This window comes from Triturus cristatus, chromosome 6 (assembly GCF_964204655.1).
Source record: "Triturus cristatus chromosome 6, aTriCri1.1, whole genome shotgun sequence".
Classification (NCBI taxonomy): Eukaryota; Metazoa; Chordata; class Amphibia; order Caudata; family Salamandridae; genus Triturus; species Triturus cristatus.
Window position 1 is genome coordinate 392,747,762 of NC_140589.1, and position 22,774 is coordinate 392,770,535.

General features: G+C 42.3%; 1 protein-coding gene across 2 annotated transcripts in view; it reads right to left on the minus strand.

Annotated features, from left to right (window-relative positions):
- Nucleotides 1-22,774, minus strand: part of ACP1 (acid phosphatase 1) — an 85,634-nt gene that overhangs the window by 20,272 nt on the left and 42,588 nt on the right. Inside the window, exons 3-4 of one of the 2 annotated variants that reach the window (XM_085610795.1) lie at nt 16,689-16,802; nt 10,000-10,061 (exon numbers count right to left, since the gene is read on the minus strand). In XM_085610795.1, the coding sequence (XP_085466921.1) occupies nt 10,000-10,061; nt 16,689-16,802 (176 nt within the window). Of the gene's footprint in view, nt 1-9,999; nt 10,062-16,688; nt 16,803-16,860; nt 16,975-22,774 lie in introns of both variants that reach the window. The other variant, XM_085610794.1, reaches the window with a different exon arrangement.

The window sequence follows — 22,774 nt, forward strand, 5'->3', positions numbered from 1 at the left end:
ATTCTTGGAGGAGTATCTCCACTCTGTACTAGGAGAAACATCTCCAACATAATTGGAGCCAATTGAGTTCGGAAAATCTTATAGAATTCGCCAGGTAAGAAATCGGGGCCTACAGCTTTGCCTGGTGGGAGTGAATCTATAGCAGCTTGTAATTCTTCCGACCGAATCGGGGCATCCAACATATCCTGATCTGAAGAGGTCAATTGATTTAATTTAGCCTCCCTAAGATAGCTTTCTCTTTCAGCTTGGATCCCACAGTTATCTATATCTTCAGAGTATAACTTCTGGTAGAATCTCTGAAAAGCCAGAAGAATTGCACCTGTGTCAGTGACCAAACCGATATCTGGGTCTAAAATTCCTGAGATCCGTGTTAATGACTCATTTTCTCTCGCCCGGACAGCCAACATATGACCCACCCTTTCACTACATTCATGAAGCTTAGACCGCCAAGCTAGATATCTACCAGCAGATTTGGCAAATGAAATTTGAGTTATAGCCGATTTAGCAATTGTGATTGCAGTTTGTGCTGTCTCGGCCGCCCCACCGTCTGAGAGTACTTTAATGAGGTTAGTTTCAGCTTTTCCTAATGCTTCATACAGCTCATTAATCTTTTTCTTCTCTTTCTTTTGAGTCTCCCAGCCAAACTGCGTCGTCTCACCCCTGATCCCAGCCTTAAGAGTATCCCAAACATTTTGAATCCCCGTACTTCCCATATTATACTCTAAAAACCTAGCAATCCATTTTGCCATGTGGTCTATGCAAGTCTTATCATTTAGCAATGCCCTGTTAAAGGTCCAGGTAGATATTTGTTTTGGACATTTAATATTCTATTCAAGTACCAGAGGGTTATGATCAGACATAACTCTGGGAAATTTCATGATCTTACTACCCTGAACCATATTTCCAGAGACAAACAAATAATCCAATCGTGCGTGGGTTCTATGCGGGGCGGAAAAGTAGGTAAACCCCGGGTCGTTTCCTTCTGTTTGTGCCCATATGTCAACCAACCCATGCAGTTCTTTTAGATGAAGAAGAGACTTGAACACTTTTGGTTTCCGCCCTTGATATATCAGTTCGGGGTGGTTAGATATCACACAGCTCAGATTTATATTGAAATCCCCACATAATATAATTGGGGAGGGCCAGCCCACCAATTCTAAAGTCAGCCAATCAAAGAGTTCAGGATCATCCAATACAGGTCCATAAACAGAACATAGAGTAAATATATTGCTGTCAATTGAACATTGTACTATAACTAGGCCTGGGCGGCAAATTCCGTTCCGTTCGCGGAATTTGCGGAATTTGGGTAATTTCGCGTTACGCGGAGAACGCGAAATTGCACAAAATTCCGATTTCCGCGACTTCGCGAAATTTTTGCTTGTTCGCGTTCCCAAAATGCGTGTTCGCGAGATATTTCTCCCCGAGCACGCAAACAGCGATTGTGAACAGGAAAAAAGCATCGCAAACAAGCAATTCCGCGTGTTCGCGGAATTTCTGCGTGTTCGCGGAGATTTTTTACCGTTTCGCGGAGATTTGCGTAACGCGGTTACGCAAATTCCGCCCACCCCTAACTATAACCCATCTGCCATATTTATCTGAGAGAGATCGCGTAAAACTAGCCAGACCCCTACGAGCCAATATTGCAACACCTCTTGTTTTACAGTCTTGCCTTGTCCATGAAATTAGTTGAAGCCCATCGAAATCCATTATTTGTCTATTACTAGCGGCAACATGAGTTTCTTGAAGGCAGATAATATCTGCCTTCAAGATTCGAATGTCCTCCTTTTTCCGGCGCCTTTTGACTGGGTCATTTAAGCCGCATATATTAATAGAGGCGATCCTTATACACCCCCTTATGGATGAAGAGCACATCGAATTACACTAAGTCCAGGATGATTTGGCACCAAAGAAAAGGAAAAGAGTAACATCTAAATAATTCAAAAACACCACGTGAAATCCTTACCTTCCCAATAGAATCCTAAATTAGAATTGCTTGATGCTTTGTGTTAGGGCCAGGGTTATTCTTTAACATCAGAGGAAATCTATGTACTCGCTGGATCTCTGCCTCCCAATTCCAATGCAATAACTTGGGGAAAGCAGATTTGAAAAGTTTGAGCACGAATCCTCGCTCCCTTCAGCATTTTTTTAAACACCCAGCAGACGTAGGTTGTTTCTCTGTAGTCTGTTTTCAGATTCTTCCAACTTCCACAGAATATCCATCATTTTGGCGTCATTCGCAGATGTTTTCTGCTCCATACTTTCCAAGCCAGCTTCCAGCCCTACAACACGTTCCTCCAGGGCGGTAGTTCTGGCTACAATCTCGGTGCAGGCTTTTGTTGTTTTACGAATTGCGCACTGGATTTTTGTAGTCGCGAGTTGAGCCCTTTTATGCTCCTGGCGAGCTTCTACCTGCATTGCCTTGAGTGTGGCATATATTAGACCTATAGAGGGAGCTGGTTCAAGTTTACTACCAGAGGCCCTGGAGTCGCTGTCCTGAAGTCCGGGCCCAACCCCAGCGGCAGCTCCCAGCTAGGAGGTAGGTGCTCATTTATTTCTAAACTTTCAAGCCGTAGGTCGTCAGAAATGTTCCCTCCCCTTCTGGGGCGTCTGCTTCAGAGTATCAGTTGTCGTGGGGGGGCTGTCGCTGTCATCCCCGGAAGCATCTATATCTGTATTATCCAAATCAGTAGCGTTATTAAAATCAGAGTCCTCTGTCAAAGAAAAAAAGTTTTCTCCATCAGGAGTTCCGGGTATTTGGCCCTTTAAATCCAACTCCCTGATGCACTCGCTGCGAGCTAATGGATGTATTTTATCCTCAGCTAGGTCCTGTCCTCCCCAATTGTGTATTGCTTCAGCCTCGCCTGTAAAGGTGCTTGAGATGGCAGAGTTATTAAAAAGATTACCAGTCTCTGCTGTGCAGGGGAGATCAGGTATAGCGGCACTTTCCGCTACAGTGTTACACACATTATCGAGATCAGTACATATGTTGCTTGAGTTGCTGGAAGCGTGCTCCAGCGGAGTCCTAACCTGATTCCTGCTTGCCGGTTTAACGGAGAACATCACTGGAACAGTCGGCGTCTTCGTTTTCAGACCCGCCTCGGGGGAAGGACATCGGGCACCACTAGGAGATCCGCCCTTACCCCCCCCCGCTGCTCTCTTGGTTGGGAACTCGCGCAGCCTCCAACACCTTAGGAGCGGGCGGCTTCTTGGACGTAGCGGCGATCTTGGAGCCATTAGCAGCCTCTTTCAGTACGCCTCTTCGTGGGGCCATTCTGACCGCACACGGCCACAGGCTCCCAGCAAGCCACACCCGTAATATCCGGAGGCTAATCTGGCTGCGCTAAATGCCACAGCTAATCCCCGCAGCGGCTCGTGACGGAAGTTGAGATAAATCACGAAAAATAATCATCGGGGGTGACAAACTATATTTCCGTCAGATACTTGAAAAACCAGGCGTAGGTTCCTGTGAGTGTCAAATCATCAACACATCGGTCGGGAGGTGACTCCGCAACGGTTACACGGCCGCCATCTTGCCCAGGGTCTCCATTTTCCAAGGAAGCAAACTGGATTCCAATACAGAGATGCAGCCCTAAGTGAAAAACTGTTTTGATCAACCACTCTCAAGTTCAGAAAAACTCGGTCTGAGTGTGAAACATAAGTTGCTTTCCATTCAAATTCCTTTTCTACAGAAGATACAAGTCTGACAATGACATCAGACTCAGCTCCACCTAAAGAACCATGAAGTTAGCTAGATTCATCAAGGAGCAAGAAACTGAAAAAACTGTTGTCTAAACCAGGAGGAACAGGCACCAACTACTGAATAATCTTCAACAAGTGTTAATATAAAAAATGAAAAACATCAATTGTGGATGAGAAAGATGAAAAACGCACTTTTTAAATTCTTTTCAAGTAAGATTGTTTATGGAACATATGAGAACTCAGAGTGAGAGTTCCTGACGAGCCATGCCTTCCTTGCATAAAGATGCATATGCTGATCTTTATTTGCCTGCGGATTAATTTCGTCCTGAGAGGTCACAAGGACGGCTATGCCGATCAGTGCTACAATACTATTCCTTTTAGAAAAAGTCCAATCACTTTGAGTCGGGCTCCCGCACATAAACCAGATCTTACAATTCAGTATATTAAGCATGGAATTCTTCTTTTACTAAGCATGCATGAACATGGACTAAAGAATTTGCAGAAACAGCCACCTGACTGCTAACATGCGGAGCCCGAGCCATGTAAACATGGAATGCTGGAAGTGAAATGCTACTGAGTACCCCCATGTTCATCCAACAAAAAAGCAAAACACCATCAACAATGGTGGGATCTGATGGGAATAGCGTGCAAATGACCCCTTAAGCCAACTCAAAAATGCTCCCTCTCCTTACATACAGGAAATTGCCCAGTGTCCTTGAATCCTCTCATATTGTAATTTTTGATTTATTGCCATGTCTCCCTTTTGCCATACATGTTCTAGTTTTGTATTAATTGATGTTTTAGGCCTTGCCTTTTTGGTTTTGCTCCCAGTTACAAATTCAATTTTTTTATTTTCCACTTTATGCTCTGTACTATATCATTGTTATTTTGCCAGTGTAAAGTTTTGGATTTTGCTATATAAAATGTAGTGATGTTTATCATTTTGTGCTCAATAAACTTACCCTTTTGAAACTTAAAAGAAATACTCTTGCATAATAAGTGCCAAGACACCTTCTAATTAACACAACAGCTCAGCAAAATTGTGAGTCTCTGATCCATAGGGTCCAGAAGAAAGAAGTAGCAGCCAGATTAGCAAGGCACACACCATAGTTGCCAAAAAACAATGAACTAAACTGTGGCTAACGTTTTTTCTACAGAGGAGCAAGCATAGTTAGATTTCTACTGGACACCATAATGGCAGTGATCAGAATCAGGGAACAGCAAGAAAGAAATAAAAGATTGCTCGATTTACCATGACGTGTGTGATGCATGATGCCATCAGCGCCAAGACGCTTCGGCATTCGTTCGCGCTATACAAGTGGCTATCCTATCCTATCCTATCCTATCTGGCAATAGAACCGTAGGGCCTTAACAGTTACATTTTTGGAGAACATATGTTCTATCAAGCAACAGATTAAATGTGTGTGCCAAATCAAGATTACGGAAGAGTTTCCCAAATCTGCTAGGAAATGGTCTACAAAAGAATGGTAGATATTTGTATTGATCCACATACTAGACTAGAGCATTGAGCACAGTCTCTGAAAAAACACGTTGCAGTTCTTCCAGTAAATGCCCAACTCACCACTGATCACTATGTTGACTGGTGGACAGAGAACTTTGAGGTTGTGGGGAGACTGGGGGCACTTCATTTCAACCTGCTAATAGGACAGATGGGTGTTACATGCACAAAGGTTACAAGAACTTGCATCTCTATCTAACAATTCAGGAATCTTGACTTCATGCCTGTGAACCTGCTCAAGCAACAGATTCTGTTGAGGGACATGTGGAATCGGATCCTGAGGTATAGCATCTCTGTGTCTCAGAAAGGAAGCCTACTCCGCACAGAATTAGCATCTGATCTGAAATGTATCTGAAGAAATGAATCTGAAAGGGAGGGAAGTCAGTTCATTTTAAGAGATTGTTGCTACAAAATAAACACAAACAATAAACCTCCTACTCTGGTTAGCAAAATTATTAATATCCTTGGATTTAGAGGATTACCTCTTCACTTTCCGATATGGAAGTCTAAGCACCGTTTGCTGGCCAATTTCCCCTTGTGCATAACCTGTCACATAGTTGCTCAGACAGCGAATGACACAGGCTGGGTTGTGTCATCTGTTTCTGCCTCCCATTGTAAACTGTAGACTTGTCATACAGGGTGACAACAGTTCACATCAAGGTTTCTATGTTACATTTTATCAATACATTTTCACAAGCCTTCTCTGTCTTTCTGGTATTTTTACAGAGTTGCAGAAGTAAAGTAATTTGTTTGAGGATATCCTGGTTGAGTCTAAAGATTGGGCAAGAAAGAAAGTGGCAACACTGCAATTCCTTACTGGTTCTCTCAGTACTTCGAATCTTCACACATCTCATTTTTCCAACTCTTCCAGAGTTTTAGATGATTGATTTGGAGTACTGAGCTTTAGAAATCCACACAAATAGATAATATTTGAGGAGAGTGTGGTCTTATAGTCTCCCAATAGGATACTTACTTCAATTAAATAAAAAGGTCGGCAATTGTAGGACTGCTCATGAGAGGAGATTTCACTTCAGTTTCATTACTAGGCTGAGAAAAGAAGACTCGGAGCAATGGGATTATGGCAAATTGAATGCAAGATTACCTTTTTTCATATACCCATTCAGATAAACAGCAAAGTAGAAGAGTATATGCACAATTACTTAAAACAATAAGCAGAATGGACAGGCCAATCGGGTTCCTTGCAACCTCAGCATCCTTAAAACTTGAAAAGACATGAAAGGACCAGAAAGACTTTGGGGAAAACTTCACTAACACACACTATTCACTTCTTTGGATTGTATTTCATTTCCAAATCTTGCACCATGGGAACACATCCTTTCATTTTCCAAGCTATGAATTTAAACTGCACTGGATAGTTCAGTCTCAAATAATGCTTTATTTAATGACATAATCATAAGAAGATAGAAGTGTATGGGTTATGAGGGGACAAGGTTCAGGCTGTATTTCCTGCAGCTTTTTTGTGGTTAATGAAACGCTGAAAATGGTGTAAGCTCATTTTTAAACTAAAGGTCCAGGGTGAGTACCTCACCCTCCAAAAAAGTTCAATTATCTGGTAGATGTAGTTTATTATCTCGTAGATGCAGTTTAAAATGTGCTCATCTTTCTAGACATTTGCTATTGCTCTCAAAACAACATCTAGGAGTTAAAAGGCTTAGACTGGTGACGAAGGCAGTTTTACGTCTAGGTATGATACAATACAGAACTTGGAATCACCCGATGATAAATGTTCGGCACAAACGGATTCCTTTTGTTGTTGCCCACTGAGACTCAAGAACTACCTTCTCAAGCTTTTAGAAGGAATGTCTAGTAAAAAAAAGGATGCTCATACCCTGCCAGTCTCCACAACTTTCACTGCTGGTGAACATGACCTGTTATAAGCTAACTACACCAAGCTAACTACACCAAGCTAAGACGTCAAAGCAGATTTTCCTCAAAAGATGCAATGCTACATGCCTCACACAATTTAACAGGTACAAGTGGACAATTATGATGCTGCTGATGTTAAAGACTAACAAATAGAATTGTTTTATTACGAATCGAAATAGTGAGTCGAGTAGTATATTATGGTAAAGTATCAATTGCAAATTCTACCTTAATTATTGGGACTAACAGACGGAAACGCTGCCTTAATGAACAAATCGAATAGGTATGGCTTTAATTAGACAAAACAGGCAAAGACAAGCATGCAGAGATATATTTCCATCCAATGATATATTAAAATGAATGCTCGTTTGTGTGTTACTGGTAGTGGTGTTACACTGGTAATGTTCTGTGCATACAAGTCACATTATAAAATGTAAACTATAATCAATCCAGTGTGAAATCGAATAAAAAGAACAGTTTAGTAATCATTTTTTGGAGAGTTTACTTTTCTTTAGTAATAATTTAAAAAAACATTTGCAAACAGGCTGCATTACCAAAGTTAAGCTAAACCTTCAATGAATGGTGAAACGAAAAGAGGAGTAAAAAGATGAAGGTTGTGTTGTAAGTGGTGAACATCAAAGGCGCATAAAGCAAAATATAGCACAGTAGATAAAAAGGGGCCTCATAGTGTTGCATCTTTAAGAACACCTGCAGATTTCTAATTTGTAGTAAAAAAAAGCCGTAAATCCAACAACTTATGACAGTTCAGTACAACTAATTAATGCGAAATGGAAATTTGGAAATAGTTCTGAATTTTTAATGCCAGGATAAGGAATCTGAACAGAACAAACTTTCAAAAAGTAAGCGAAGTTAATACATCAAAGAACACAGTGGCTATCAATTGCAAGGTGCATGCCACGCTGAATCTGTAGTGATGTTCCTTCTGGGCCCACTTTGGTTATCCCTTAGTTTAGCTTATCAGATGTTTTAGGCTGTCTTTGCTTTGCACAGCCACACGACACATTTGTTTTTGTGCCATTATTTCAGGAATACGCTGTACATGTTTGTTATTCAGTGATTCTTCTCGGGAGTAGGTCTGCACATTTTGTACGAGTTTGCCAGGAACACATAAGATAATGTCTGTTTTCTTTTGCCCGATCAACAACCGCTCCTAACATTTTAGACATAACACAGTAGTGCAACTGCAGCTTTCCAACACAGTAGTATTATCATATAAACGGTCTTGTCCCCTTGGGGGAAGGGAGGAGAATTCTGGCAGAGAGATCTGTTCTGAAACTAATGCACACAGAGCCTGACATGCAGCCTTGTGTAAACTGAGTTTACACTTATGATGCAGACCACCTAACTGCATAAACCAGGTATGGGATTGGTTGCTAATCCCAGAGATCACTAATATATCCCTTTGTTTATACAGACCGGTAGATAATTTGCTATGGTAGAGTTGTTTACCATATAAAGCCTGCTTGTAATGCTGATTACGTTGCTTAGTTTTATTTGCCTACTTATCACAGGACATTTGCATCATAATAGACTATGATAGTTTCAATAAATGTATTGTAAACTTTAATTGTGTCTTTCCTTTGTTTACTAAGGCCATGCATGAGTGAGCGACGAAAGGTGAATATCTGTTTCCACAGTTCCCTGGAGGACTAGAGGGTCCTGTTCTAGGTAACCAAAATCACCTGCTACTCTGGGAAGGTTAGGAGTTCAAGTGAGGCATTGGGAGCTAGCCAGGTTTTGGGCAGCCAGATACTGATTTTGTAGAGAGACTCGGTCCCTACATTCTGACGTCCTGTCATCACAAAGCACAGTTCTGCTTTACCAGCAGAATCCCTGCAATAAATCTGAACCCTAATAAAAATACTACCTGATAGTCCCCCATTAAGGAAGCCTAATGCACCCAAATGGAACAAGGTAACCATTCATAAAAGCCATATTTATTTATTTCATTTATTTCTAAAGAGCAGCACTTAACCCCAAAGGGATATCACGGCGCTGAGTAGTTGCCTGACCTAGCCACTGAGCAATTACATTAAACAAGACACGTCTAAACATCTATTAGCCTGGGAAGAGCCAAGCTTTCAATTTCTTTCACCCGGTATAGTTCTCAACGAGTCGAATCTCCAAAGGGAGTGAATTCCATAGGACAGCAGCCAAATAAGAAAAAGATTGGCCCCCGGTTCTTACTTTTCTTATTCGCTTGATTTTAGCCACAACTGAATTTTGAGATCTCAATTCCTGAGTAGGTTGATAAAATTCCACTCTGGGTTGTAAAATCTCAGGGCCTTCATTGTGCAAAACTTTGAGCACATAGCATAATAGTTTAAAATTGGCCCGCTTTTGCATCGGCAGCCAATGCAAAGAGTGTAGGCAAGCTGGAGCGGAACCAAACCTATCTATGTTGCAGATTAACTTGGCTGTGGTATTTTGAATCACCTGCAATCTTGTAAAGAGGTAATCTGCCATTCCAGCAAATAATGCATTGCCATAGTCCAGTCTACTTGTGAATAGGTCCTGGACTATGGTTTTTCTCCAAGCTATTGACGCAACAACAGGATATCCATGCAAAGGAAAACCATGAAAAGCACATAAAGTCAATAGCTGGACGTGGCTGATGCAAAGCCAGCCTCTCTCTTTACTTCCAACTGTACTTTTTAGAAGGATTGATTGAGACCATGAGGGCAAGAACTAAAATGGTACTGTCAGCATGTACATTTTATTTAAATATCATAATGAATCAATTCAAAATCCTATTCCTTAAACAAAAAAAAAAAGGATAACACAAAAGTGGAGTGCATGAGGAAATTATTTGCAAAGAAACGTTGAACATTGTTAATTTCTCAAAATGTCTCTTCAAATACATTAGTGACCCTTACCGTAGATTACTTTCATCCATGCACAACATGTAATCATACGAAAGAAAATCCTCTTTTGTAACCTACAATAAAGAAGACCATTTTGCAGTTATTAAGAATGTTTTACGGTCAAGGTAAATGCAACGAAAGTAATCCTTTAGAAGCAAACAGTGACTTACCTGAAGCACTAGTACCCTCTAGTGTTTTGTTATCTAAACACTTTGCCAACCACTGAACTTCACTGACACGAATTTGAAACCACGTTCAAAACATCAGAGGACCAGGGGAAAACATATAATCAGCAGCTCTGCTGAGGTGCTGTGGATAGGGACTTTCATTCAAACATCAAGTGATTAAACAAAAACACGTTGTTTTCTATTGTTTAGTCAATAAACAGGACTACTTCTAACTTCTAATATGCCACAACTGCATTTTACAGTGTAATCATACCCTCTCAGTATCCCTTTGTCTACCTACTTAAAAACTGATTGAAAACGACAACCTATTTGAAACACTCGAGCCTCTTACACCTCAAATCTTTCATCACTTCACTTCAACATATTTCACAAATATCGTTTTCAGAACTTGGCCGAAGATCATCAGGTCAGACTGTACACATGTGGTGGTGCCTGTACTTCACAAACGTCAATCACCTTCTCTTCCCTCTGAGCCATTTAAAACAAACAGATGTTACAGTTTAGTTTTCTCCAGATGTTGCCAGCCACTTTACTTTGTGTGTTTAACATTGCAGGTAGCCTCACTTGACAGTACAGCTGTCTGCAAGACCTATTGTTCCTCATATACAGAGAAGATTTTGGGTGTGTTTCCTTCAGCCATTGGCTTGTTCTGCCCCTCCCCCCCCTTGGCCACTAGCTTGAGACATTGCTAATACTGGACCGGCCCAGAGAAGTATACATCGCTCACCTTTTGCTATTGGCTAATTTGGAGTATTATTCCCCCTTCAAGAGAGTGTTTCCATTGCAATGCACGAGTTGCATTGTTTTCATCGTGAAACTGGGACTAGTTAGAGAATTCAAAATCCATATTGAAAAGAAGGCATCCCATTCTAAAAGTTACATAAACACACTATACATGTGCAATTTTAACGAACACCATATAATGACGTGTTAACAGTGATCCAGAAAAAAATATTTTCTTTAAAAATAAAACTAGGCAAATATTGCCCAGCATACACATACTTTTTTGATGAGCTAAGTCATTACTTTTATTTGCTTTGCATCAGTGGAAACAGAAGAGAAAAGAAAGCTGTCTCGCATTAAACTCCCTTCTCGGTTTCTCAACTGGAGGAGGGGCTGGAGGGACATTATATTCAATTTCTTATTGTTCTGCCTTGGTGAAAACAAAATGAGTGGAAAAGAGTCCTGAAGCAAACTTTGAGTCAGACCTCAGTTTCTCAACTTGTGGGGAATTTCAGTCCTACTTTTATTTCATTGTTATAACCTGATGGAAACAGGCACACGAAAAGAACGGGGTATTGGAATAAACTTCCAGTGCTGCTTCACTTTCTTAACTGGAGGGACGGAGAATACCTCTTGGGCCCGCAAAGCTTTTATAAAGCCACCAATATGTTGTATGTCGGGGTGAAGTGCTCTGCACATCCTATCTGCCATGCAAGCAACACCTCACTTTGCACTAAGACATATGCAAATCAGTCTTGACCCTTCTGCTCATGGGAACAGTCTAGCCCGAACTGCCAGGCCAGGTCCTCCCTGAACCAGAAAACAAAGGAACCCCAAACCGATTTTGCCCTAGTTATTGGCTCATTCCCCGGGTACAGCTTGGTTCCAGTGAACAAACTAGTTCCTATTTAAAAAAAATGTTCTACAGAGGGATGCGAGTTCAAATCTTTGGTATCTTCCTTGACCCGAGTTAATTGTAGAACAAACAACATGGGGAAAAGATGCAATTAGTACTGAAATGAAATACTCCACAAACTAGATTACAGAAAAAGACAGGACTTCCAGAGCCATTCCAGGTACCAAGTAAGATTACAGGGACACTGTTTTGCGACACAAGCAAGAATACGCTGACAGTTCTTTCACGGATCTTATTTTGAATGACGAATATGATTTATTTATAGGTGCTTCCAGTCAAAGGCCTCATTTCATTTGGTAGAGCATTTCTTTGGTATATACCTCCAGTAGAAATCTTTGGTCGGTGTCTGTTCTTGGTAGTAGTATGAAAGCCATGGAACCGTTTGATGAGTATGCACCTCACTATCTGGATCACCAGGAGAAGGGCAGCCCTTAAACCTGGGCTGCACGCTGCCGCCACATTTCTAGAACTCACAATGTCTGCAGTGACAACATAGTGCTCTACAATACAGACCACTCCAGCAAATATACACAGCATGACAATGAACACCCAATTAATTTCACTTTAAAAACAATTGTGTATTCTTCAAATACATTGTTCTGCCTAAGACACTACAATGAGAACATAATGGCTGCCTTTCAAACAATGAGGACGCTGTATTTCCACATACACTAAAAACAGGTCAACATATTGGCTTATCCAAGTCTTTTCCTAATATGGGGGAAGCCCTTGTAACAGTGGCAAAATAACATTTGTAGGTCTACTTTCCACGTTCATTAAATACAGAACAGTGCACAGCTGGAATTGAACCCTGCAGCATGAAAATCGTCTTAAAATTCAGATTGCTGTCTACGAGCGTTCCCAGCTTCTTCACTTGCCTTATACTAACAAATACACGTCCATTTAGTTCTAAACTGGTGTACACCACTAGGGACTTATCTGAAAGGAACCTTCACTGACACTTCTGTGCCCATGTGCCAAGTCTTGTAAATACTTTTGTACATTTTTAGATGACATAGAAAAAATATTGCATTCCACATTTATCTTTAAAACGTTTACAGAATGTTGAAAAACACTGGAGTGATCAGGGCACCTTCAGAAACTTCACTACGCATCTCATACTCTCAGATGCTGTGTGCTAGCCATTGCCCTTTGAACTATTCCTTTGAATAAGTTGATTTTTTAGTTTTGTTTAATAAGAAGGATTATGTTACTAACCCTGTAAGCATCTGTTCTTGGCAAATAAAGCAGTAGATTCACATGCTTTGCATACTCCTGCCATCTAGTGTTGGGTTCGGATGTTTGCAAGTTGTTTTTCTTCGAAGAAGTCTTTTCCAGTTACAAGGTAAGGTGACTCATCCTTTCAGCGATAGTGCACATGACCATCAACTCCATCGTTAGCTTGTTTTAACGCAAGAGTGTGAGAATGGAGTAAGTGAGTGTAGTACCGAGATGTCCATGCATATGCAATGTGAATAATAAGAACTGCAACAACCATAGGTGTCCGGGGAGGAGGGAGGGCACAGCTCTAAATGCCAAGAACAGATGCTTACAGGGCAAGTAACAATCAGTTTGCTGCATGTGTGCTGTAGATGCACATGCTTTGCACAGATTGTATAGCAGTATTCTCCCAAAGCGGTGGCTAACCAATGGGTGTTGCAGTTGTTTGAAAAAATGTTTTTAGCACTGCTTGTCCTACATTAGCATCTGCTGTAGATTGAGAATTTGCTCTATTTCAAGCATTGGATACCACTAGGTAATCTAAAAAGGCAGATGGTGGAGAATTGTATTTTTCTTTTTTTTTTCCTTTCATATAATCGAACGTAGGTTTTTATATACGGCACGTACAGGGTCTTTAAAAATATCATCAGCATGTCTCATCATGCCTTTTAGCATGGGCAAACTTTGAGTTGTCCTATGTGTAGAACCTAATGTTTCAAATAGAAAATCCTCTATTATGGTTTCCTTGTATATTATAATTCCATGGTATAATGCTGCCTTTGAGATTAACTCCTGGTATGCTGCGTTGTCATCAGGAGGTGATGGTTCTGCAGGGTATAAATCAGGGTCATTATCCATAGGTTGGTCAATATTGTAATAATTCTATGGGTCTATTGGTGGTGGACTATGGTCATCCCCCTCATCTATATCAGGCTGTGTATGAGGAGAGCCCTGTGGTGTGATATGTAAGGGGTCTGAGCCTGGTAACGGTGCAAGTGGTGGAGGGGACTGAGGGATATGGTATAAAGGACTTGTAGCTATGTCCTCCCTTTGTAGTGGAATTTTGCAGCTTGTATCCTCTGGAACAGAATTCATTTTGGAAGGTATTGCATCCTTGGCCAAAATAAGTCCAGTGTCTGGATTAAAGTAAAATGTTCTTTTGTTTAGGGTCCAGTTTTTCCTTCATAAGTTCCAGGATAAGTTCGAGAGGTTTTTGAAGGGTATCTTTTGGTGCTAAAATGTTTTTGGAGTCGAAGGTTTTGGTTCTGAGGATGTTTTATCTCGACTCAAGCCCAAGCCGGAAGGCTTGATATGCTGTTTCGGTGCTGAGCCTGAAGGCGGAGTGTTAGTGGCAGTCTCTCGGTGCCGACCCAGTCCCAAAGGCAGTGGTGGCGTAGAAGCCTTTTCTTTGGTGGAAATGATTTTGGTGGATAAAGAGGCTTTGTTACTCGCGGCACCCTGTCCCACCGGAACGTTTTTGATTCTAACTCAATCTCCAGTTCTGAATCCAATTCTTGGATAGAGAAGGCTTCATCTTTTGCTGCTGGCGCTTCCATTTCCTCCTGTTTGGTATCTTCCCCAAAGTTATCCGGTGTGTAGTCGATGTTCTGCTGCTGCATGTCTTTACGTCGACGGTCCTGCAAAGTCATTTTCGATCAGAATGATCGTCAAGCATCGAAATCTTCTTCTTTGTGCTTTGGTGAGAGGCACACATTACAGACTTTATGCAGGTCGGTGCGCGGAAACTTGAAGTGGCACCGAGGACAGAAGTGAAGCGGAGTCTGTTCCATCGGCAGAAGACTGGATGATTTTGATGGAGTGAAAGTCCACCGACACGGCTAGATCGAAGATGAGAGTTTTCTTATTTTTTTGACACGCAGAAATAAGGGGATGCGTACCAAACAATACCGATGAGGGTACAGTGGTTTGCGCACCGAGGGGATCCCGAAGAACGGTCTCAAACCGGAGCACCACAAACCATGTCCAATCCCGATGGCGGAAAGAAAACAATCTAACAATGGATTTGATGCCCATGCGCACGATCACCGAAAGGAGGAGTCACCTTACCTCCTGACTGAAAAAGACTTCTGCAAAGAAAAAAAACTTGCAAACATCCAGACCCAACACAAGATGTCTGGAATATGCAAACCATGTGTATCTACAGCACACAGTTATTTATAATTCTGTGTAAACCACTATTCAATGCTAAAACCAAAGTAACATTTCTGAGGGTTTCCTATAATCAAGCAAATGGAGAGGTCTTTAGCAAGTTATTCCAGACACAGGGTTGGGGGAAGCCGAATGATAAATGGAAGAGATTGCCGCAGCCTGGGAGGTATCTTCATAAGCCACATTTTTATATCACTTCTATAAACAACTGAGCAGCTTAGTTGGGCAGAATTATTACCATAGGTTCATGCAGAATCACACAATCAAGACTGTGCTACACCTAAAATATTGATCAATACACAAAGTCTGTCAACTCAAACCAGTCGTGTGACACACTGTTTCAACCCTCATTTTACGGAGTCCCGGTAAAAAGGGCCAGTGAGGCTCTATTTAAACTTCCCCAGCACGTGAGAGGGGTCTCTAGATGATTTAAAAAAAAATAAAAAATAAACACTTTATTTGAGGGCAGGTTAGGGCTGTTTAAGCAGAGCAGGGTTTCCAAAGCCCTACTCGCCTTGCCCTGTCCCTTTGCTACGGCCATGCTCCATTTTTTATATGCTCATACAGAGAAAAATGCCTTACATACAAGGGGTATACACGTATTGTTAAGCTGTGCATTTATAAATAGGGCCAATCTTCACAGATGCTGAAAACTTTGTGATACACATCACGTTCAGGTAGGGGTCATGACAACACAAGCATAGGGAGAACATAGTGTAAGGGAAATTATATTTCGTACATTTGAATATGAAATAAAATGTAGAGCCTAGGCTTTTTTTGAGGTGCCCATTTGTCACTGTGCAGTGCTTATCTTATGAAAAACGGAGAAATAAAAATTGATTAAAAATAGTTGAAATATCAGTGGCACTTTGTAATCTTTAGAAAAGTGGGCGAAAGTCAATGAAGTGTTTAATACATGGTCTCATATTTCAGTCAACTAAAGCCACAAATCAAATGCTTTGCATGAAAAACCTTAACGTGAAATTAAGCTGATTCTCGGATTAATATTGCTTTAAAGGACGCCAATTACAATCTGAATCAAAACCTCAAAAAAATAGAAAATGGAGACTTGCTACTGAACTATAACTTAATTTAGCTTTGAAGAACCGATGCATTAAAGGAATACTTTATGCAATAGCCAATACCTAATTGTTCAACAGATTCATCTTTAAAAGGTAGAAAGCAAACAGGAATTACCAAAAGCATTTGCTAAGTAAGTATTTTAGATTCAGAGTCCAACTGCTGTTATGAATGTGTAACAGTTCAGATTTTACTATTTTTCTGACTGAAACGTTTTCATGAAAATACCTGTTAAAGTTGCGTAATCCAATTCAGGGAGCACAATTATATGGAATATGCATAGATTAAGTTTCTTTACTTGGTTTTACCGATGTTAGAGACAGTTCTGTGCACAAACACATTGCGGGTAAAGAGCATAAAAAATTCTGGAGCAAAGAATTGTATTTGAATTTGCCGTCATATACCTGCCGTGCTTTATGGGTAGTCTCCATCCCATGCCTTCTTAGACAGCTTAGTGCCCTTACATCAGGGGAGCATCCTATATTCCAGTCAGAAACAGCACCACTGTCTATAATCCACTGCAATACAAAACAAATTTCACAACTAAGATGATAAAAGCAAAATAGGATACAGTACCTGCCGGGCAATATGATTCATGATAATGCCATGTTTCCTCATGCAGGCATCACCTCGATAATCAGGAGGGCTTCCTATTTCATATGTAGACGTTGCAGCACTGTCTATTCTCCACTACAGAAAGAAATACACACAATATTGTATTCTCCCCCCGAGAGTGATCCGACTTAAACAAACATAAAGGAGACATTTGATCAAATAAAAACAAAGACTGAACACCCATCACCCCATCAAACAACATTTTTCTTGCTGCACAAGAGTGAATACAATAGATTATATTCCGAAGGGACTCAACCGTTACCTATCCTCCCTCTCACATTAACAAGAAGTGGTACGTGGAAATTGAGTAAATAAGGCTGCTCATCACCTAGACACAGATATCACAAACTCTATACGAGAGCACTGTGTGACTCAACAACCTGAGAAAGAGACGTTAATGGTTGATTGCGATATGCTGAGAGGCACAGAGGCCTAAGTTGTGGAATATTATAATTGCATTTATATAGCGCTTACTTCTCCCGATGAGGCATCAAATCACTTTTTCGGCGAGTAGCACGAGACTCTGGAACCCAAAAGGGATTAGTGGTGAATTAGTATAGGGAGAAATGAAATGAATTTGAGCGGTGGACATGTTAGTCTGTTAGTTGGATTGTTTTTTAGCTCATAGCAATAGTAGGAGGTTTGGGATGAGTAAAGGGGAGGTGGATGGGAAAGAGTAAGAGGGAAGGGTTTAGAAAGGCTTGTTTGGGAGATCTGAATAATAAAAGAGGTATGAGATGATGCAAAGGAATAGAGGAGGGAAGAGTCTAGAAATTGATATTTTGGGAATCATAGTAGTAGAATGGATTTTGGGTTGAGTCAGAGAGGGGAGGTAGAGGATATATTGAAAGATGTATAGGGTGAGAAATTGGTTAGTGCATTGGAGAGAGTAGTAGAATGAGGTTTGAGATGAGTCTGAGTCCAACCTGCGCCACACCACTAACATTTAGCCATGTTGAAAAGCAGCCAGGCTGCTGTACAATGTGGCTGTTAGAACTGGAGGGCAATGCATTGGTTACAATGGCGCAAAGTTGTCACTGTCAATTTTGAAGCAAAAATAGTTGCAAAACCCACTTTGGAGGCTCAGGACTGAATTGCCACCTCAAGCAAGGGAGGACTCACAGATGACAAAGTCCAGGAGCAGCAGTGTTGTAGGAAGTCTTTGATGACCCTAAGACTTCAGAACAGGGGGCAAACCAGCAAGCCCTTGGAGTCACTCTGGGTTCAAGTGAGATGGATACAATCTTTGTCCTCAGCGGGACACAGATCAGCAGGCAGCAGGGCAGCTCAGCAAAGCAGAGAAGCAGTTCCTTCAGAACAGTCAGTCAAGCAGAGTGGCAATCCTTGTAGTGACTTCAAAGCAGGCCTTGAAAGGCACAGGTTCCCTTTCATCCCAGTCCTGACTGCCAGGCTATAGGCGGGGGGTAATCAGCTCTGTGTGTGGGACATAGGACACTGCCTATTCAGCTGCAAGTGTCAGCTCAGTCTCCTTCCTATTGCCGAGGAAGAGCTATCAGAATGCAGATGAATACAGTTGAGTTCTCTGCCACACCCATCCTTCCTGTGTTTGTGAGAGAATGTACAAAGTGTAGCTGTCACGCAGCCCAGACATTTATTGAAGACAGGCTGCAAGGCGCACACACAGCAGTAAGAGCAGAGAAATGTCAATTTTTTAAACGTGGTATTTCTAAAACCGTAATGTGAAATCCAACTTAACTACTTAAGAGAATTCCTCATTACCATTTCAAAGATATAAAACAGGATGCAGCTACTCCTTTCCCATCAGGAATTGCAGCTTAAAGGTGTTTTAAGAAATTCCCAATGTTAGCCTATGAGAGGAGTAGGCCTCAAAGTAGTGAATATAAATGTAGCTGTTTGTCACTATGTCACTAGCAGGACATGTAAAACTTAAGTGGCTGCACAAAAAGTTAAAGGCAACTAAAACAATTTTTTTAAGGCACAGTGATAATCGAGACCGGATTTTTTTTAAGACAGAGTGATAATCGAGATCAATGTAAGAAAGGCAACAAGGTCCTCCGTCGGAGTATGTTCTTTTTTTTATTCGTGCATTATTTCGCACATAGGCAGAGAAGTGCGTATCCAACTCGTTTTGCCAACATATGGTAGGCAGAAATCACTGTTAGCTGAGTCCGATTATATACCTCGCAGTGCTTGTGAAACACGATCATCGCGAGTAAAGATGTAAAAGCCGGTATATACACGGACTCAGAGAACAGTGGTTTCTGTCCACGACAGAAATAGGTCTCTACAATTCAGCAAATATGCCAACAAAATAATTGACACCCACGTTTCATCTCAGTAAAAAACGAACACAGATGGAACACACAGGAGAATAGAGCCCTGAAGAAGCCATATGTTGGTGAAACAAAGTGGCTGCGCACTTCTCTGCCTTTGTATGAAATGAAGAACAAATAAAAAAAGAAAGAACATACTTCAACAGAGGACCTGGTTGCCCTATTTACATTGGTCTCCATTATCACTCTAATGTGGAAAAAAATTGGCCGCAAGAGGTGGGCAACTGTTGTGTCACTTACATACAGTGACTACATCAGGTAGTGCAGCACTGAGGTCCCTGGCTGCCAAAGTAAAACTTAAAAGTATTTGTTCTGCCTATTACTTAAACAGAAACCTGCCCTTAGGGCTACCTAGGGCCTACCTTCGGGGTGACTTATGTGAAATAAAAGGGGGCGGGTTTAAGAGTTGCCAAGTGGTTTCAAAAGCGAAGTGACAGTAAACTGCACACAAAGGCCTTGCAATGGAAGGCCTGAGACATATATAAAAGGCCACTTGTGTGGGTCGTACAACCAGTGCTGCAGCCCCACTAGTAGCATATAAACTACATGCCCTGGGTAAATGGTATACCACTGTACAAGAGACTTATAAAGTAAACTAAATATGCCAATCAGGTATACGCCACTGTCACCATGTTTAGGGGAGAAGAACATGCACTTTAGCACGGGCGAGCAGTGGTAAGGTGCTTAAGCCCAAAACAAGATAAAGCAAAAAGTGGAGGTAAGCAGGAAAAAAGTTGGGAGAAGAGCACCCTAAGGATGACAACAGATCTAACAGTGGCTTAAAGACACTGGCAAAGCCAAGAGCTCTCATATAGACCAGACATATTGGCTTTGCCAATGCTCGTTTCACTTAGAAGTAAGAGTGCAGCTTTACTGAAGGCACCATTGCCTTTATATAGTTCTCTTTTTGTTTCAATGCAAAATGATGCTCACATAGCAAGGTAGTATTCATACATCATGCAATATTATGTGTCAACAAGTGGCAATTTAAAAAAGCATGTTTCCTGAAAAAAATCAAAGGGATTCATACGCAATGCACAACATATCCTCGCCTACTTAGATAGGCATAATGTTCATTGCGCAATGCTGCAGGAAACACACTTTACCCCCAGTACACCCCCGGGGTTTGCACCGCGGTGGGCCAACTCTAGAGGATTCTCGTGCTACTCCTCCTACTCGCGGGGCACCTCCATTCTAGTGAAACGTACGCTCCCGTACACCCCCATTGGAGCATATGCCGATCCACAGGGCAGATATAACATAACGTAGGGGAGACTATTTGAGCAGTCCATTACTATGGTGTTGTGCTATGGGCCTAATTCGGATGACTCAGAGTTTTTTCGGGTACTTTGGGGGAAGGAACAGGATATAGATACCACACACTTGATATGGGGAGGTGACTTCAACGTTACTCTTAACCCCCGACTGCACAGATCGCACCCGCAACATTACACAGCCGCACAACTAGCCCTTCAAACCTTGGTAGAAGAGAATGCCCTTACGTACCCATGGAGAACTCGACACCCGCAGACGCGCCAGGGTTCATGCTACTCCTCAGTTCACGCTTCCTGGTCACGCATCGACTATTGGCTGATGGACAGGGGCCTTGCGGCATGGACCTCGCATGTATCGTATTTGCCTCGTACATACTCCGACCACTCTCCTGTGGTACTGACTCTCGCCCCGCCTCAAGAAGGGTCCCCATATCTTTCCTGGTGTCTTAACCCACAATCGCTCCTTGATCCGGTCTTCAAAGCTGAACTCAAGCAAGAAATATTGGACTTCTTCCTTTGCAACACCGGTTCTGTATCTCAGTACTCGACCCTATGGGAAGCTTTCAAAGTGACCATGCGGGGCATATGCATAGCGAAGAGCGGAGGGGTATTAGAAGATATCCGGAACACGCTCCATTGGTTAGAATTAGATATAAAGCGTACAGAGTCTGAGTTCCAGACTACATCCTCTCCGGCGGTGCAGGCGCATCTGCGCAAATTACTCATTGAGTACCACAAAACGACTGAACCGGAATGTAAATTCCGGGGGAAATATCACATGGCCCGGCAATATGGTGAGGGGGAGAGATCGGGGCAAGCGCTGGCATCCTCTATCCGGCCTCCGCGTTTCACTAACACGGTCTTGGAAGTGGAGGATGAGGACGGTCTCCTACATAGAAGCTCCGCAGAGATATTCGCTGTCTTTAAACAATTCTACATAACGCTCTACACTACCCAGCGCCAGTACCCAACAGATTTTGAATTATTTTTCGAGGACACTGCCATAGCCTGGCTGGGCACTGGCTAGAGAGAGTACCTCTTGGCGCATCACGAAGACGAGGAGATTATAGCCTCTATTATGCAATTAACATCTGGCGAAGCCCCGGAACCAGATGGCCTACCGGCCGAGTTTTATAAACTGTATCGACACTTAATCATCCCCATACTACGACACGTGTTTGAAGAAGCCCGAGAAACTGGCATCTTACCCCGTACAATGCGGGAGGCACTCATCATTTCCAAACCTGGCAAAGACCCTAAGCAACTAGACTCATATAGGCCCCTCTCCCTTATAAATGTAGATGCTAAAATCCTCGCGAAACTCGTTGCCAACCGCATCAGGCCTGATACCGGTGCTAGTCCCCGACCAATCCAGGTTTATCCCGAACAGAAGCACTGCTCATAACTTGCGTACTTTGTTTGCGCTGCTCCATGACATGAATCCTGAAGAAGACGCGGCTGCCATCTTCCTTGATGCCACCAAGGCATTTGACTCCCTGGAATGGGACTATTTGTCCTTTGTCTTGCTGCGCATGGGCTTCCCTGCCCCGTTCTTGGCATGGATTAACTTACTATACACAGGGCTCCGTGCAACTGTGTCGATTAATGGCCTGCGCTAGTCTTCCTTTCCATTGGCAAAGGGCACCAGACAGGGATGTCCCCTTTCCCCGGTGCTCTTCGCCCTGGCCATAGAACCCCTTACTGCGAAAATAAGACAACATTATAGAGAGCATGCCATCATTTACCCGGAGAGGCAGATCCTCATCTCGCTGTATGCGGACGATCTCACTCTATACTTGCGTCACCCAAGCGTCAGTTTGAACCCTATCTTGCGGATCTTCATATTGTTCGGGCGATTGTCAGGAGTCAATTTAAATTGGAACAAATCGCACATATTCCCCCTTACTGATTCCACTCAGCGGTTTGTCCCTGATTACCCCCTTAGATGGTGCGAGGGCACCCTCACATACCTTGGAGTCACTATCTCCAGAGGAGCTCATGAGAGAAAATTATGGGCGGCTGCTAGACTCCATTACAGATAAAATTGCGCGATGGATTGCGCTGCCCCTCTCCATGGCTGGCAGGGCAGCACTCATCAAAATGGTCATACTACCTAAACTCCTTTACTTGTTCATTAATATTCCGTATGCCCCTAGCCGCCACTTTTTCTCTGCTATTAAGACCCAACTCCTCCGCCTCTTGTGGGGGCGGGAAGCAGGCCAGGCTAAAATGGGACATCATCACGCGACCCTTCTGGGCGGGAGGATTCTCTGTGCCGGACGTTGA